The sequence below is a fragment of the Catharus ustulatus genome, chromosome 5 (genome assembly GCF_009819885.2).
Source record: "Catharus ustulatus isolate bCatUst1 chromosome 5, bCatUst1.pri.v2, whole genome shotgun sequence".
NCBI classification, from domain to species: Eukaryota; Metazoa; Chordata; class Aves; order Passeriformes; family Turdidae; genus Catharus; species Catharus ustulatus.
The window spans coordinates 1739393-1753269 of record NC_046225.1 but is presented as its reverse complement, the minus strand read 5'-3'; the positions used below and the strand labels follow the sequence as shown (position 1 = coordinate 1753269).

The following is a 13877-nucleotide window of genomic DNA, read 5'->3' as shown; positions in this document are numbered from 1 at the left end:
AAGGGATGAGCCAGCCTGGACAGGGAGTTCTTGGTTTTGGCTCTGTTTTATCGCTCTGGTTCATCTCTGTGCACCCAGGTGTCCTTGTCTGCTTCCCCTGCTGTACCTGTTGTACACAGAGCTTCCACATTTGGCCTCGGGGGATTTCCTGTTGTTTCCTGGGCTGGCTTTGCCACCCTCCTGTATCCCAACCCGGGGTTTCTTTGTCTGCAGCACCCCAAACCCACCCGTGCTGGGGAGGGCTCACCTGGGCAGGTGGGGGGGTGCAGGGGGTGCCCAGGTCCCCCTCTCAGGTGATGAGCTGTTGCTTCCAGGTAGCTGAACACCCCCATACCCACAGACTGCTGTCTTTGGGGGCATTTGATGGGTGTTTTCCCTGGTTTTGCTGGGAGCTGCTTTGCCCTGGGAGCTCTCCCTGCCTGTGGAGGCGCAGCTTTCCCACCCTCCCCACCCACCCGAGGGTGCACAAAGACTTCTCAGAAGCAGGGAGGGGACTTTTCTCATCTTTATTTTGGCTGCAGGGTTACAAGGGAGGAAGGGAACTGCGGGCTCGGTGACACTTTCCGTCTGCCGGACATCCTCCAGCCCAGCTCCCTGATGCTCCTGTTTCCCATTCCCGGAGCTCAGCCTCCGAGCACGCCTGGAGCGATCCGGGCAGGGCTATCCCAGCAGGCAGGACTCCTTACTGCACACTTCCCCCAGCTCCGAGCTCACCTGGGAAAGGAGGGATGAGCGGAGGGGCAGCCCCGGAGCGGGTCTGGCCCCCGGGGAAGGGAGGGATGTGGCGGTACCTTGGCAGCGCAGAGGAGCGGGGAAGCGCCCGGCAGGCAGCAGGTGGAGGCGAAGGACACTCGCTGCTCCAGGAGCTGCTCCAGCTGCGCCGGGCCGGCCTCGGGCTCCGCCTGTGCCAGGGATTCCCGCAGCCTGCGGGATGGGGAGCGTGTTACAGCGGGACCCGCGGCATTCCCGACCCGCTCCATTCGGCACCTTCCACATTCCGGGCTCCAGGTGGGTTTTTTTGCGGGGGGAAGGAGAAGGCTTACCGCTTCTTGAACTCGAGGAAAGGCAGCTGGTGGTACTGCCCGCAGAGCTGGTGCGCTTTTTCCAGGAAGGGGAACAGCTCTGCCTCTATCCGCTTGCGCTGGGGGCAGAGGGTGGGAGTTACCGGGCTGGGAAAAGCTTCGGCGGGGATTTGGTGCCATGAGGGGGAACAGGATGAGCCCCCAGAGCCCCCACCTTGCTGTCCAAGCAGGCGGAGGGGTCCTTGGTGGAGCAGCATCCCGCCCGGAGTTTCTCGGAGGAGTCGTAGAGCTTGGCCAGGACGGCATCGGGGATGCCGGGGCGCCTCCGGGCCAGCTCGAACAGGAACCTGGAGCGGGAAACGAGCGCTCACACGAGTTTTCCTTGTGGGTGCTGCTCAGAACGGGGTGGGGGCCGCTTTTGGCATCTTTGTGCGGCTGCCTGGTGGGAATTGAGGGTGCTCCCCTGGTTATCCCCACAATGACCTAAGCACGGAACCGGTGGGACTCGATGATCCTGGGTGTCTTTTCCAACTTAAATGGTTCTATTCCAGGACTGCACCCTGGCTGCCGTGGGTCCCACTCACCTGGTGGCGTGGCGAGCCCCCTCCTTGCCGCACAGCTCCTTGTTGGTCGGCTCATACGGCTCTGGCAGCTGCGGAGCCGGCGCTGGGAGCATGGCCAGGATGCAGAAGTGGTTTTCCATCAGGTTTTTCCCCTTGCAGCAGTCGGCGAAGCGCTGGTCCCGGCCCGACAGCGCCGTGCAGACTTTGGTCGTGTGCTCCAGCAGCTGCAGAGAGGGAGCAGGGGATGTGCAGCCCCCCTCAGCTTCCCGAGCTCCTGCTGGGACTCAGGAGCTGCTCTGGGATGGGCTCCAGCCTCCCCTACCTTCTTCTGCATGCAGTCCTCGGCCATCGAGTCGCAGCACTGGGAAGACAACTCGGCAGCGTCTTCGGCCAGGGGGAGAAGGTCCTCGAAGGAAGCGCTGGGAATCTTCTGCACCAGCGAGGTCAGGTAGCTGGGGAGCACAGGGTGTGTGGGCTTGGATCCCCCTTCCCAGGAAACAGCTCCAAGCAGGGCTGCGGGAGGGAGGGCATGGGGAGAGCAGGGCTTGCTCTGCTCCAGGGATTTACAGCGGAATTACAGCTTGTATTTCTGGATGCTGCCTGCCAACAGGATCTGCAGCAAGAGAGAGGAGCCCTCTCCCAGCCCAGCCCCTGTTCCAGGATGGAGAGGCCATCTCCCCCTGTACCTGAAGGTGACTTTGTCCTTCCCATACGCCGAGAAGTGGGAGCAAATGCGGTTTGACGTCAGGGTGAGTAGGGAAATGGTTTTCCTCTCCAGTTTCTACCACAAAAAGAGAATGGAAATGTCCTCCTCTTCCCAGGGCAATTAGCACAGGGCTTGCCTGGCTCCCCAGGGAGTGAGGATGGGGGCGAGCCCAGGGCTCCAAAGGGTCTCACCTCCCTCAGGAAGCAGTGAGAGGGTGCAGAGGAGATGCAGCAGGTGGAGACCATGGAGAGGAAGGTCCTGGTGGAGTCCATGAGCACTGGCAGGGGAGCCTGGCTGTAGCTGCTGGAGTACTCATAAAGAAACCTGCGGCAGAGATGGGGTAAGGAGACCCTTGGGATCAGGGGATCAGGAGCATGAGTGGGGTTTGGAGCTGTTGGGGTCATCCAGGGATGGGAGCCCTCTCCAGGTCCCACCTCACACTGCCAGCTGGGCTCAGCGGGATGCTCTCCCCAGCCTGGCTCACCTATCAGCGAATTCCTGGGGGTCCTGCCGGAAGGCCTGGCAGAGCTCCTTGTCGGAGGGCTGGAGGTAGCGGGGCAGCGCCTGGGGCGGGTGCCGGAGCGCGGCCAGGCACAGCTTTCGCTCCAGGCCCTGGTGGGTGCAGCACTCGGCCGTGCCGGGATGCGCCGGGAAGGGCGAGTCTGCTCTGCACGACTTGATCGCCAGCGCCGTGGACTGCAGGAGGGAGAGGAGGTTATGGCCACCCCATCCCATCCCACCCCATCCCATCCCAGCTCCGGTTTGGGGTCCATCACCCATTTCTGGTCAGTCTCACCCCATCATCGTAGCAGGAGGGCTCAGCCCCATCGGCGCAGCACTTCTCGGCCAGGGAGACGAGTTCCCGGACGAGGTGGCCGATCTCCTCAAAGGTGCCATTGGAATATTTCCGGCTGCTGGCAATGATGGTCCTGGGAGCAAGGACAGGGACAGCCAGGTGAGCCTTTATCTCCGATCAGAACTCATGGTTCAGCACCGTTCTGCCTAAGTGGGTTTTACAGTGCTGGCTGTGGTACTGTGAGAAATAACAGCATATTCCCTGGAAAACAGCCAGGAATGAACTGGAACAGCTCCCAGGATGGTGGCTGCCACTACAGGGGACTATGTGTCAGCTCTGCTAGAATTCTTAATTATTTAGGTGCTTAATTGGTTTTGAGGAATTCAACAATGAATCAAACTTTTCTCCTGCTAAAAGCAATCGGAGTCCAGGGGTTGATTTGCATCTCCCCTTTTTGGTGAATTGAATCCATCTTCCCTTTCCCAAGATTTCTATTGACTGTTTTCTGTTCTTGGCTCAGGTGTCAAGCACCCTGAGAGGGCACCGGCAGCAGGAGGTACCTACAGGGTTCGGAAGTTCTCCTTTCCCAGAATCCTGTACTCCTTGCAGACTTTCTCCCGGAGATAAGCTTTCCCTGAAAGTGCAGGAGAAGGAGGAATTGTGAGTGGGGGACAAGGAATGCTCTGCCACCACAGAACATGCTGCTCTATCCACTTGAGGTTTGTTAATTTTTTCACTCCATTGCTTCTTTTTCCAAGTAGGGTTTGGTGGTCCCTGGGGAGATGTTGGCACAGCTGTTCTTGGAGAAGCATCCCTGGTATCCAGGCTGCTGCTCCAGCTCTGCAGCCAGGGAAAGGGGCAGGGAGAAAACCCTCTCTGGAGCTGGGAGAGCCACAGCTAAATCATGGCAGTTTTTGAGTATGGAATATGTGGGGTTGGTTTTTCTGCCAGGGCTGGGAGCTCGGGGGCCAGGTCCACAGAGCAGCCAGCAGTGAAAACATTCCCAGCAGTGTTGTCATCCCTGGAAAAATGTGATCGATCTGTTACAGATTCTGTGGGGTCAGACTTTGGCACCAGCAGGGCAAACACTGATACCAGCGCTTCCTGGGATTACAGTGTGGGGCAGGGTCACCTCCACAAAACCCAGGGCCTGGGCCGTGACCCTGAGGTGGGAATGGAAGGGGTAGGGAAGGCAGGGGGTTGCCAAAAGAGGGGCAGCCATGGAACAGGGAGGTCTCTCTCCTGGCAGGAACATCGGCTGTCGGTCCCAACTTGTGGAGTTTCTGTTCACTTCTATAAAGCCGCGTGGGAGAGGTAAGCTGTAGGTGTTTTTTTGGCAGGTGGGTGATTCCCTGTGGAGCTGAGAAGGCAGTAAGGGTGGCAGAGCATTGTTTCCATCGAGGGATGAGTTTTACATCGCGGGGGAGTTTATAGTTTTTTGTCAGGGGGTCAGGAAATCCCGTTCTCCTTCAGAAACAGCAGGAGCTGATCCCTGCAGCTGTGTCTCCCCCTCCCTCCTCTTGCAGCATCGTCCCAGAGTGGCATCCTGGACACCAAACCATCATCCACCCCTTCCCTTTCCTCTCTGGTCCTGCCCAGCAGCTTGGCTGCCGCCTGGGATGGGGGAGGCCACTGAAAACCACCGGAACAGCCCCGTGCCCCTCATCCCAGGGGCCAGCAGAGCACCAGGATCACAGCCTTACCTCGGTGCATCGCGTCTGCAGCGGCCAGGAGCAGCAGCAGCAGGGCCAGAGCTGCCCTCATGTTGGAGCTGGCTCCTCTCCTCCTGCCGGGAAGCGGCACCGGGAGTCCCTTCCCGGCGTTTTTATGGAGGCAGTGTCTGCAGCTGGGAGAATCATTAATCCCAGAGGGCACGCATCCTTGGCCTGCTGCCTGGGGCCTGGGTGCCAGCCCCTCAGAAACCCAACTGGCTTAAATCATTAACTTGGGAAAACAGGGATGGGTGGCCATGAAACCTCAGGATCTGTGAAGGATGCTGGGAGGATGCAGGGTCTCATTCCAGGGCAGCTTTCCCTTTGTCCCTAGAAAAATTAAAACATGCCATAATCTTCTAGGGCCCTAAGATAAGCCTAGGGAGAGAAAATCCAGCTCGGCGATCTTGACTGGTCCTGCCTGGGAAATCGATGGGAGGGAAGCAAGTAGGGAGGGGTGGAGATCCAACTGCTGGCCCCCAAATCTGCTCAGCCTCCCCATGCACTCTGCCCTTCCCCTGAGCCCAGGTGTTCCCTCTCAGACCACATCCCCTAGGATGAGCACAGATGTGGTTTTTATGGAAGAACCCAGCTTTTTCTCCCAGTGGTCTGCACTGAGAGTGAGTTGCCGCGTGGGACCAAATCCTGCCGATGCAGGAGATCACAATGTCCCGTTCTTGATGGTGCGAATAAATAATTGGGAACTCATGGAATGGGCTCCTCTCCTGGATGAACTGTTCCTGTCATGAATTCACGTCACGGCCGAGGGTGGGGGGCAGTGCCCACAGCGGCTCTCGGGGCTGGGGGAGGCCGGGGCAGCCCCCCGGGAAACCGGTGCCGGTCCGAGCCCCCGGGCCGCGCCCGGTCCTGGCCGCGGTTCCGCGTCTGCACCGGGGAATCCCCGCGATCGCCCCCGTCCGGGCTCAGGAGGGGCAGCGCCGGACTCGGTCCCAGCGCCCGTCCCGGAGCGGCTCCTCCCGCCCGCGGGGACCCCGGGCCCGGTACCGATCCCGGTCCCGATCCGATCCTCCCGACGGGGCAGAGGTGGAACCGCCCGGGACCACTGGCAGATCCCCGCAGCGCTCTGTCCCGCAGCCCGGGACACCCCGACACCGGCAGGGCCCGGTCCGTACCGGGGACACCGCGACACCGGCAGCGCGCTGCGCTCCGAGCGGTCCCCGCCGGGAGCAGCCCCCGGGCCGGGGCTCGCCCAGCGCCGAGCGAGGGTCCCGAGCGAGGGTCCCGGGACAGCGGGACCGGGAGCGGCGCCAAGAACGGGCGGGACACGGGGCGAGACCGACACAAGTGTGAGGGGCGGTACAGATTGCCGGGACGAGCGCTGCTGGGATCTGCCGGGGGTCCCGGGCGGTGCCGCCTCTGCCCCGTCGGGAGGATCGGATCGGGACCGGGGTCGGGATCGGGATCTGGACCGGGATTGGGACCGGGACCGGGACCCCGCAGGGCGCCCTCTGGCGGACACGGATCGCGGCGCGAGCGCGGCGCCCCCGCGTGGCCACGGGACGGCGGTGCAGGGGGCGGGGCCGGCACAGGTGTGAGGGGCGGGGCCACAGAGTGCGGGGCGGGGCCACAGAGTGCGGGGCGAGGCCACGGGGCGCGTGCGCGGCGCGGGACAACAGAGCGCGTGCGCGGCGCGAGGCCGGCACAGGTGTGAGCAGGGCAGGGCCGCAGGTGCGCGGGGCTCCAGCGCGGCTGCGCGGGGCGGGACCGAGGGCATTTAAACCCCGGAAGCGGCCGGGGTGCCATTTTCTCCCAGCGCTCGGAGGTGGCGGCTGCGGCAGGTCCGGGCTCCCTCTGTGGGGGCAGGTGAGGCTCTTCTCTCTCTCCTTCTGTCCTTTTCTGTCCTTCTCTTTGCTTCTCTTTCCTCTGTCTTCTCTCTGTTTCCCTCTCCTTCACTTTGCTTGTCTGTCCTTCTGCCTTTCTCCCCCTCCTCCCTTCCCTTTCTCCCGTCCTTCCCCAAACCGCCTCCCCTCCCTGCCCCACTCCGCACCCCAGCCACCTCCACCCCTCCTTCCTGCCCCGTTCTTCCCCCTACCCGACCCCCGCTCTGTTACCCCTCTGCCCCTCCAGCCTCCCCCTTTCTCCCCCTCGTCCTTTCATCCTCCCTGCCGATCCCGACCCTGCCTCCCGTTATCCTCCCGTCCATCTGCCCTGTGCCCCCTCTGCCCTCCCTGTGCCCCCCTATTGCCCCTGTCTCTGCCGTATCTCGCCTCTCTGTCTTATCTTGTCTGTCTCTCTCTTATTCGGTTATCTCTCTTTCATCCGCTTATCTCTCACTCATCCGCTTATCTCTCACTCATCCGCTTATCTCTCACTCATCCCCTTATCTCTCTCTCCCGTGTCTTGCCCCTCTTATCCCCCGTATCTGTCCCTTGTCCCTCCTCTCTGTCCCCTGTCCCTGTTCCCCGCAGCCGCGGGGTTCGGGGTGCCGGATAATAAAGGCCAGAGAGCCCCGAGCCGGCGCCCCTCGCGGGATCCCCCCACGGGGCCGGAACCGCTCTGCGGGTCCCCCCACACACAACACTGCCCCACACTGCCGGGGGTCCGGCTGTCCGCACATCACACTGGGGGGCGGGGGGCTTGGGGTGGGGGGTTTGGGGTGGGCCCCCTCACTAGGAGGGGGTCCCGGGGGGGTGGGGGGGTTTAGGAGGGGCCCCCTCACTAGGAGGGGGTCCCGGGGGGGTGGGGGGGGGGTTTAGGAGGGGCCCCCTCACTAGGAGGGGGTCCCGGGGGGGGGGGGTGGGAGGGGCCCCCTCCGGGGGAGGGGCCCCTGGGGAGGGGCGGGGGGCGGGGCCCCCTCCGGGGGGAGGGGGCGGGGTGGGAGGGGTTGGGGGGGTCAATCCCCCCTGGCCCCTCCCACCCCGGCCCCTCCCCCCGGAGGGGATCCGCCCCCTGAGCCCCTCCCCAGGACCCCCTGCCCCGGACGGGGTCCCGGGGGGGAGGGAGGGGTGGGTGGGGCGGGAAGCAGAGGGGGTCACGTCACTCTGAACCGTAATTTTATTTTTGTACAAAGAAGCGCAGTTCCCCCCTTCCTGACCCCCCCCCCCTCCCTCCCCCCCGGGGCCCCGTCCGGGGCAGGGGGTCCTGGGGAGGGGCTCAGGGGGCGGATCCCCTCCGGGGGGAGGGGCCGGGGTGGGAGGGGCCAGGGGGGATTGACCCCCCCAACCCCTCCCACCCCGCCCCCTCCCCCCGGAGGGGGCCCCGCCCCCCGCCCCTCCCCAGGGGCCCCTCCCCCGGAGGGGGCCCCTCCCACCCCCCCCCCCGGGACCCCCTCCTAGTGAGGGGGCCCCTCCTAAACCCCCCCCCACCCCCCCGGGACCCCCTCCTAGTGAGGGGGCCCCTCCTAAACCCCCCCCCACCCCCCCGGGACCCCCTCCTAGTGAGGGGGCCCCTCCTAAACCCCCCCACCCCCACCCGGGACCCCCTCCTAGTGAGGGGGCCCACCCCAAACCCCCCACCCCAAACCCCCCAGCCCGCCCCCCGCCCCCCAGTGTGATGTGCGGACAGCCGGACCCCCGGCAGTGTGGGGCAGTGTTGTGTGTGGGGGGACCCGCAGAGCGGCTCCGGCCCCGTGGGGGGATCCCGCGAGGGGCGCCGGCTCGGGGCTCTCTGGCCTTTATTATCCGGCACCCCGAACCCCGCGGCTGCGGGGGAACAAAGGGACAGGCGACAGAGAGGAGGGACAAGGGACAGATACGGGGGAAAAGAGAGAGATAGGAGTAGAGAGGAGAGAGAGGCAAGATAAGGGAGAGATAGCGGTATAAGGGAGGGATAAGGGAAATAAGGGGGGATAAGCGGGACAGGGAGGATGAGAGGGGACATAGAGGAGCAGGAGGGGAGAATAAGGGGAGGCAGGGTCGGGATGGGCAGGGAGGATGGAGGGAAAATGAGAAGGAAGAGTAGAAACAGGAATCAGGGTTTGTTGGGGAGGAGAGGGGTACAGGAGGGGTCTGGGTATGGGGTAGAGAGGTGTAGGTAGGAGAGGTAGAGGTGGAATAGAGGGGGGCTCGGGTTGGATAACAGCGGGGGAGGGAAGGAAAGAACGAAGGACAGAAAGGAGTGGGGAGTCGAGGTGCACAGAGGTGTAGGGAGAGGAGGAAATAAGGAACTAGCGGGGAGAGCGGTAAGGCGTAGGAGGAGGAGAAAAGAGGGACAGAGAGAACCTCACCTGGGCTCCGCCGAGGGAGCCCGGACCGGCCGCAGCCGCCACCTCCGAGCGCTGGGAGAAAATGGCGCCCCCGGCCGCTTCCGGGGTTTAAATACCCTCGGTCCCGCCCCGCGCAGCCGCGCTGGAGCCCCGCGCACCTGCGGCCCTGCCCTGCTCACACCTGTGCCGGCCTCGCGCTGCGCACGCGCTCTGTTGTCCCGCTCCGCGCACGCGCCCCGTGGCCTCGCCCCTCACACCTGTGCCGGCCCCGCCCCTCGTTGGCCCCGCCCCCTGCACCGCCGTCCCGGGGCCACGCGGGGGCGCCGCGCTCGTGCTGCGCTCCGCGTCCGCCAGAGGGCGCCCTGCGTGGTCCCGGTCCCGGTCCCGATCCAGATCCAGATCCCGATCCCGATCCCGATCCTCCCGACGGGGCAGAGGCGGCACCGCCCGGGACCCCCGGCAGATCCCAGCAGCGCTCGGCCCCGCACTCTGTGCCCGCCCCTCACACTTGTGTCGGTCTCGCCCCGTGTCCCGCCCGTTCTTGGCACCGCTCCCGGTACCGCTGTCCCGGGGCCATCACCCGGGACCCTCGCTCCGCCCCCCAGGGCCAGCCCCACCCTCCCCAGTCTGGGGTCTGTCCTGAGCCCCAAAACGCGGGATTTGGGCTCTCTGATCAAAGCCTTACACTGCCTGGACGCGCCTCCTTTGGCACGCCCCAGACAGGCCCGGAGTCTCTTACACAGCCCTAAGTCTGCACGGATGGGGCTGGTTCCACGTGTCAAAACTTGGAGATCCGCGCCCCCCCCCCACTCCCCCCCAAAAAATAAAAATGCACACAAAAAAAGCGCATTATCTATTTATTTCAGGACCCCAAATCGGGCCGAATGAGCCTGGCGCCCGCAGACACGGGAGCCGGTGTCCGTTTCTCAAGCACGAACACGCAGCGCCCTCTCTGAGCCCGGAACACGGGGCTCCCTCTCCCTTTCCAGGTGCGCGGCTCAGCCGAGCGCTTTCCCAACCCCCTTTCCCCACCTGGGCCGGCCCCGCCCCTCCCTGTGCTCCCGCTGTTCCCGTTGCTCCCGGTGTTCCCGGTGTTCCCGGTGCTCCCGGGGCGGCGGGCGGAGCGCTCGGGGCCGGGCGGTGCCCCCGGAGCTCCGCCCCGCGCAGGCGCCGCTGGCCGCGGCCATGGCGGAGAAGGCGCAGAAGAGGTGAGTCCCGATCCCCCCGATCGCTCCCCCACCCCTCCCACAGCCACCCCGGGACGCGGCCTCCCCTCCCCGCACCCCCGCCCGGTGTCCGTGACCCCCCCCGTGACCGCCCCGTCGCTCCCCGCAGCGTGAAGATCGCGCCGGGAGCCGTGGTGTGCGTGGAGAGCGAGATCCGCGGGGACGTGACCATCGGTAAGGCCCCGTGCCCCGCCCCGGGGCTGTGCCCCCGCCGGGATGGGGCGGGGGTGACGCCGGGCTGTCCCCGCAGGGCCCAGGACCGTGATCCATCCCAAGGCCCGCATCATCGCCGAGGCGGGGCCCATCGTCATCGGAGAAGGGAACCTGATCGAGGAGCAGGCACTCATCATCAACGGGTCTGTCGGACACGGCTTAAAACCTTGCGGGGGTAGAGTTTATTAAAGAAAAAATCACCTAGGTTTGTGCTTTTGTGTACACGTGTGGCACTATGGCTTGGGGAGCAGCCACAGAATCACAGAATCATCAAATGTTAAATGTTTGAAGGGACACCTTCCAAGCCCTGTCGAACCTGGCCTTGAACATGTCCAGGGTTGGGGCACCCTGGGCAGCATATTCCAGGATCTCACCCCCATCACAGTAAAGATTTTCTTACATAAATCCTACCTAATTTCCCCTCTTTAAATCTGTGCCCATTACTCCTTGTTCTGTCGCTCCAGTTCCTGACAGAGTCCCTCTCCAGCTTCTGTGTAGGCCCCCTTTAGATGTTGGATGGTTGCTAAGTTCCCCTTCTAAATAGCAGAAGAATCCTCATCCCTAAGCAGTCTCGAAATTCTGGCAGTGCTGCTCAGTTGAGTGGGGTATCTGTGGCTTCAGTTTGTCACAAAGTTGAGCTGCCGCACACAACACTGCCATTGTCATCTCAGGCATGGAAATCTGTTCGTCCTTCTTGCAGATACCCAGAAAATATCACCCCAGAGAGTGAGGATGTGGAGCCCAAGCCCATGGTCATTGGCACCAACAATGTTTTTGAGGTCGGGTGCTGTATCCTTGCCGTGCAGTGACAAACCATCCGGCACACTGTGCTGCTGCATCCCTCCGGGGGAAGCATCTGTGGGTTCAAATAGCCCAGGGCTGGGTGGTGGTTTCAAATTGGCAGCAGGGTTTTTCACCTGCTGGAAAAAAAGCCAAGTATTTTAGTTTTACTTAACACAGACCCGTAGATTCCCAAGCGATGAAGGTGGGAGACAACAACGTCATTGAATCCAAAGGTAATTCTGGCTCGGCGCCTTTGGCCCTGCTGCTGTGAATGCTGTGGGCACCACGCTCACAGGGATTCCTCTCTCCCCCTCTCCCTGCCAGCGTTTGTTGGCAGGAACGTGATCCTGACGAGCGGCTGCATCATCGGGGCCTGCTGCAACGTGAACACGTACGAGGTGATCCCGGAGAACACCGTCATCTACGGGGCCGACTGCCTGCGGCGCGTGCAGACCGAGCGCCCTCAGGTGCGTGTGTGACACCGGGGGACACCGGCACCCCCTGCCCCCCACCCCGAGGGCTGCTCCCTCACCTCCCCCGCCTCCCTTTCCAGCCCCAGACGCTGCAGCTGGATTTCCTGATGAAGATCCTGCCCAACTACCACCACCTGAAGAAGACCATGAAGGCCTCGTCCACCCCTGTCAAGAGCTGAGCACGCACCTCGTGTTTGCAGTGCCTGGCTGGGTGTTTGGTCCTGGGAAGCACTGCACACTCCAGGAAGCATCCAGTCTCCACATCCTTCATTCCATCAAACGATTCCTTGCTTGCTTGTGTAATTTATTTATCTTCCACCGGGAATCTCGGACCTGTTTTGGGTCTGTTGTCTGTCACGCGTTAACTCTGTTGTCCGTGCTTTGTTTTGGGAATAAAACATTCCCTGTTTGCCCTTTGAGTGTGCCAGCTCCGCCGTCGCGCCGGCAGAGGGCGGTGTGACCCCGCTCCTGGGGGTCCCGGCCCCGCATCCCGAATCCATTGGGGTGGGAAAGGCTCCGCGCACCCGCTGCCACTCTCTGCCCCTTCCCCCGAAAGCTGCTCCTGCTCGGATTCCCTCCCAGAGGACCCAGAGCGGAGCTGGACCTGGTCCACTTGTTCCGCTGGAGCCTCGGGGCTCACCACACTTGCCAGCTGTGCCCCCAGAGTCTCCAGATGTTCACAACATCCCCTGCTATCCCTGTGTGACACTGTCCAGCGTTGTGTCCCAACACAGATGGACATCGGTGCAGCAGAAATTCCTGTGAAAGAGGGAAATTGAGGGGAGAATCAGCAACTACCACAGAGGAACTCCAATTTTTGTGGGACATGGGGCTTTGGGTTGGGACTGGAGGTTTCAAGGCAAGGAAGCAAATTGGATTTTCTCCCCAGGTTCAGTTTCACAGCTATAAAAAATCCAAACCTCCCCTTTTCCCGGTTTGTGATTCCAACCTGGCTTCCAGCGCTGCTGGGGAACTGCAGCTCTTCCCCAGAGCTGAGTCCAAATAAGGGTTGTGAATATTGTCCCGCCCGCTGTCTCTCCAGAGCTTTTTGTGGAGATGCCTATGGAGATAAAAAACAAAGAGAGATAAAACACATCTCTAAATTTTCCCCTTGCTCAAAATCTACCCCAAAAACCAGAGGCTCCAGGAGATTTGGGCGACTAGAGCAGTCCCTGTGCTCTGGATTCCCTCTGGGGGGTCAGCTGCCCTTGTAGCCAGACACTTCCCGCTCCCCCAAATCCAGCTCATTTCCACCTCCCTCCTGGCACGAGAGGTTCTGCCCTGTGAATCGCTGCTGCGAGGAGGCTGCAAACCTGTGGGTGGCCGGGCTGTGTGCCCTGGGCAGCCGGCAGGACAGGCGGGCAGCTCCCCCGGGTCTGTTTTGCCCGGTGAGGCGCACAAAGGCAGGCGGTGACCTTAAACGCCCGTTGGGAACGAGCCCTGGGCCATGGCAGGATGTCCTCGGCGTCACCTCCGGCCCTGAGCATTGTCGCAGGCAGCACCTGCTCTGGACACAGCTGCTGGTCCCCACCCCGAGGGTCTCTGTCATGCAGCCCTGCGGGACCCCAGCCTCCTCCGTGGGGCTGTGCAGCCTGGAACGGCCCAGCAGTGAGCTCTGCAATGAAGTGTGCATGACGCCAGGCCCAGCACAGCCTCAGCAAAGGCCTGGCCTAAGCAGGAAGCCTAAATGTAGTTCCCGGGGCAGGGAGGGAGGGATTGAGCCCCCAGGTGGGGCTGGTTGGGCTGATGAGCCCCCCCCCCCAGGTCCTTCCACTGCCGCCAGCCCTGTGTCGGGTGTCCCCAGCACTGTCCCCTCCTCTGCCCCACAGCCCTGATGTATTCATATTCCTGGGACTGAATGCCCCACGCCCAACCCATGTCCCTAGCCTGGAGTCCTGTATCCTTAACCTTGTGTCCTGCGCCCTCAGCCTATGTCCCGTGTCCCCAGAACTGCGTCCCCTCTGCCCAGCCCTGTCCTACACCCCCCAGCCTGTATCCCACGTCTCTGACACTGTGCCCATCTCCCCGATCTTGTGCCCCGTGCCTCCAGCCTTGTATCCGGTATCCCCAACTCCATGTCCTAGACTGTGCTCTGTCTCCAGTACTGTCCTGTATTCCCAACACTGTGTCCTGTGCCCCGAGCTTTCTGTCCTGCGGCCCCAGCCTTGTGTCTTATATTCCCGGCACCGTGTCCCATGTCCCTGTGTGCCGCGTTCCC

General features: G+C 62.9%; 2 protein-coding genes across 3 annotated transcripts; one reads left to right on the top strand and one right to left on the bottom strand.

Moving 5' to 3' along the window:
• Positions 1-502: 502 nt before the first annotated feature.
• On the bottom strand, positions 503-9052 carry GC (GC vitamin D binding protein). 2 transcript variants are annotated; one of them, XM_033060407.1, is made up of 13 exons: positions 8986-9052; positions 4791-5129; positions 3652-3721; positions 3088-3220; positions 2776-2987; positions 2483-2615; positions 2272-2366; positions 1908-2037; positions 1607-1809; positions 1237-1369; positions 1044-1141; positions 792-924; positions 503-714 (listed from the first exon to the last, which is right to left on the bottom strand). In XM_033060407.1, exons 2-13 carry the CDS (start codon positions 4849-4851, stop codon positions 661-663), a joined length of 1455 nt encoding a protein of 484 aa, XP_032916298.1. In that variant the 5' UTR covers positions 4852-5129; positions 8986-9052; the 3' UTR covers positions 503-660. The 2 variants fall into 2 exon arrangements, with proteins under 2 accessions (XP_032916298.1, XP_032916299.1); XM_033060408.1 differs by lacking the exon at positions 8986-9052 and having other exon boundaries at positions 4791-5491.
• Positions 9053-10092: 1040 nt separating this feature from the next.
• DCTN6 (dynactin subunit 6) lies at positions 10093-12078 on the top strand. Its single transcript, XM_033059566.2, has 7 exons — positions 10093-10172; positions 10300-10364; positions 10441-10546; positions 11104-11192; positions 11372-11419; positions 11511-11653; positions 11740-12078. The coding sequence occupies exons 1-7, from the start codon at positions 10150-10152 to the stop codon at positions 11836-11838; spliced, it is 573 nt and encodes a 190-aa protein (XP_032915457.1). The 5' UTR covers positions 10093-10149; the 3' UTR covers positions 11839-12078.
• The last annotated feature ends 1799 nt before the right edge of the window (positions 12079-13877 follow it).

Coding starts and splice junctions, on each gene's coding strand:
- GC (XM_033060407.1), bottom strand. CDS start 4,851: ATGAGGGCAGCTCTGGCCCTGCTGCTGCTGCTCCTGGCCGCTGCAGAC. Junction 2,616..2,775: donor CCCCAGGAATTCGCTGATAG/GTGAGCCAGGCT, acceptor TCTCTGCCGCAG/GTTTCTTTATGAGTACTCCA. Junction 1,810..1,907: donor AGGACTGCATGCAGAAGAAG/GTAGGGGAGGCT, acceptor CCCTCTCTGCAG/CTGCTGGAGCACACGACCAA.
- DCTN6 (XM_033059566.2), top strand. CDS start 10,150: ATGGCGGAGAAGGCGCAGAAGAG. Junction 10,365..10,440: donor CCGCGGGGACGTGACCATCG/GTAAGGCCCCGT, acceptor CTGTCCCCGCAG/GGCCCAGGACCGTGATCCAT. Junction 11,193..11,371: donor TGTTTTTGAGGTCGGGTGCT/GTATCCTTGCCG, acceptor ACAGACCCGTAG/ATTCCCAAGCGATGAAGGTG.